Below are 2,596 nucleotides of genomic sequence, written 5' to 3' on the forward strand. Positions count from 1 at the left end.
AGCTTTTTTTATTTTATTTTTTTACTTTTTAGACTTGCAAGAGTTAGATTTATGAACTTTTTGAAATCACATTTATTTTGAATTTCAAGAGTTTTTATTTAATAAGTCTCATGAAATTTTAGATTTTTGGGGTATTTAGATTCTTCAAATTCTTTTAAAGTTTTTTTGTCATTCTAAGTTTTTAGGCTTTTTATAAATTTTAGGCTTTTTGCAATTTGGAGTCTTTTTCGGAATTTTGCACATTTTTATATTTATAGAGTTTTTAGAATTCTTAAATTTAAATTTTGTAGACCTAGAAATAGGATTTGTAGATTTTTAGTAATTATTAGGCTTTTCCAGATATTTTGTCGTTTTTAGGCATTTTGTCATATTTAGACATTTTCCAATTTTTTAGACATTTTCCATTTTTTAGACATTTGCCAATTTTTTTAGACATTTTTTGATTTTTAGACATTTTCCAATGGTTTAGATATTTTCCAATGGTTTAGATATTTCCAATGGTTTAGACATTTACAATTATTTAGACATTTTCCAATTGCTTAGACATTTTCCAATTTTTTATACATTTTCCAATTTTTTAGACATTTTGTCATTATTAGATATTCTGTTATTTACAGATATTTTCTAAATTTTAGATATTTTTTCATTTATAGCCTATATAGATTTTTTTTCATATTTTTGATCTCATAAACTTTTTTTATTTTATTCGCATACTTTGAGATCTTTAGATTTCTGGAGTCCTCATTTTTTTGCAATTTATACATTTTTTACAACCTTGTTAAAATTTTTCTAACCTTTCTGGTTTTGAATAATTTTGTAGAATTTTTGCAATCTCTAATTTTTTCAGAATCTTTTAATTAAATTTTAACTTTTAGACTTTTTACTACTATTGGAACTTATTTTAATTATGTAAAATTTCTTGAAATTATTATTTTAGATATTTATTTTAATCCATTCTTAAAAAGTTGAAATATATAGGAATTTCAATCACTTTTGAAATCTTTGAGTATTTATTATTTAATTTTTTATACTTTTTGGAACTTGTCATTCTTGTACTTTCTTTTCATAAATCTTTTTATACTCTGAAAAAATGGGACTTCTTGGATTATGACCTCTAAATTTTTATTATAATTTATAAACTCCTTGGATATTTTAATATATTTTGTATATTTATGCTCAGTTTGAAATATATTAAAACTCTTAAACCTTTTGGAATTTTATTTTTGGATTTTGAAACTTGTTAGAATGCAAGAACTTTTATACTTGTTAAAATTCTAAACTTGTTAGAATTTTTAAATTATTACCATAGAATCCTTGGAAATATTAAAAACATTGGAAATTTCACACCCACTGAATTAGTTAGAATTTTTCAGAACCATTTAGATGTACATTCAGTATAAATAAATCACCTATATTATTTTCAGTAAAAAGAAAACCAAATAATAGAGAAGAGACTTGTAAAAAAATTATAATATAATAAAAAAGAGACTTCAACAAAAATTAAATTTTTCATAATATTTCGGTTACCATCATCACTCCACACCCTGTCCAAATTCGTTCTCAACCCTACCCAACCCAACACGAATTCGGGTGTCTAAACTATAGACGTGTACACACATACACACTTATACACTTGTACACACATAACCACACATATACACACATAACCACACTTACCCACACACCAATAAAGCACACTTTGTCGTTTAACCAACAACACTCTTAGCCGAGTTTCGACATATCCTATTCGACCCGGAGACTCAGATACAAACCGACCACGGACGGAGAAGGACGCTCCTAAATAGTAAATAGTAAATGACATATTGTTTATAATATTTTGTGTAAACGTTTGTAGTGAAGTGTTGGTGAATTTGGTGAATTTGTGACTTGTATTGAAGTGCGTGGATTTGACAAAAAAGTGTTGACAGTGCTGGACGCTGTGGACTAAGTGACAATCTATTACCATCTCGTGATTCTAGTGACTTGATTCTAGTGTGATGTGAACTTACCAACTTACCAACAACTACACCTTCCTTCATGCCCTAATCAAAACAAATAATTGCCAATTCATGTCCTAATCTTTCATCATGTACCATCTAACATCCATCTTAGTCTTCTCCTTGCTCTCGATTTCGACCAGAGTCGATGGGTCCCATCAGGATCCCTTAACTGTAACCACTACTTCCGGGTTGATCCGGGGTCGTGCAAGGATCGTCCTGGGACGTGAGGTACACGTGTTTACCGGTATACCATATGCCAAACCGCCGGTTGGTCCTTTGAGGTTTAGAAAACCGGTTCCTGCAGAACCTTGGCATGGGGTTCTGGATGCCACACATCCTCCTAATTGTTGCGTCCAGGAGAGATATGAATATTTTCAGGTGGGGGGTAAAGGATTTATTTGTTATGTGTTTTTTTTTGTTTTGATATTGCTAACTTTAGTGGTGACTGAAGTCGGTCTTGTAGTTGTTAGGTTTTAGTGATGTCAATTTGTTTTGATGATATTTTGATACATATGTTTTTTAACTTCCCGTAGGGTAAGTTATAGTAATCGCAAAAAAATCGAAAATGAAAATTTTTGCATTTCTCGAGTTTCAAA

General features: G+C 29.4%; 1 protein-coding gene across 1 annotated transcript; it reads left to right on the forward strand.

Annotated features, from left to right (window-relative positions):
- Nucleotides 1-2,087: 2,087 nt before the first annotated feature.
- On the forward strand, nucleotides 2,088-2,477 carry LOC113386592 (acetylcholinesterase-like). Its single transcript, XM_026624364.1, has one exon. The coding sequence runs from the start codon at nucleotides 2,088-2,090 to the stop codon at nucleotides 2,475-2,477; it is 390 nt and encodes a 129-aa protein (XP_026480149.1).
- Nucleotides 2,478-2,596: the final 119 nt, after the last annotated feature.

The sequence above is a fragment of the Ctenocephalides felis genome, unplaced genomic scaffold (genome assembly GCF_003426905.1).
Source record: "Ctenocephalides felis isolate EL2017-DRISC unplaced genomic scaffold, ASM342690v1 CF-g0.4_SCAFFOLD_03571, whole genome shotgun sequence".
Lineage (NCBI taxonomy): Eukaryota > Metazoa > Arthropoda > Insecta > Siphonaptera > Pulicidae > Ctenocephalides > Ctenocephalides felis.

Excerpts from the sequence above, each read along its gene's own strand:
- LOC113386592 (XM_026624364.1), top strand. The coding sequence starts at position 2,088 with ATGTACCATCTAACATCCATCTTAGTCTTCTCCTTGCTCTCGATTTCG.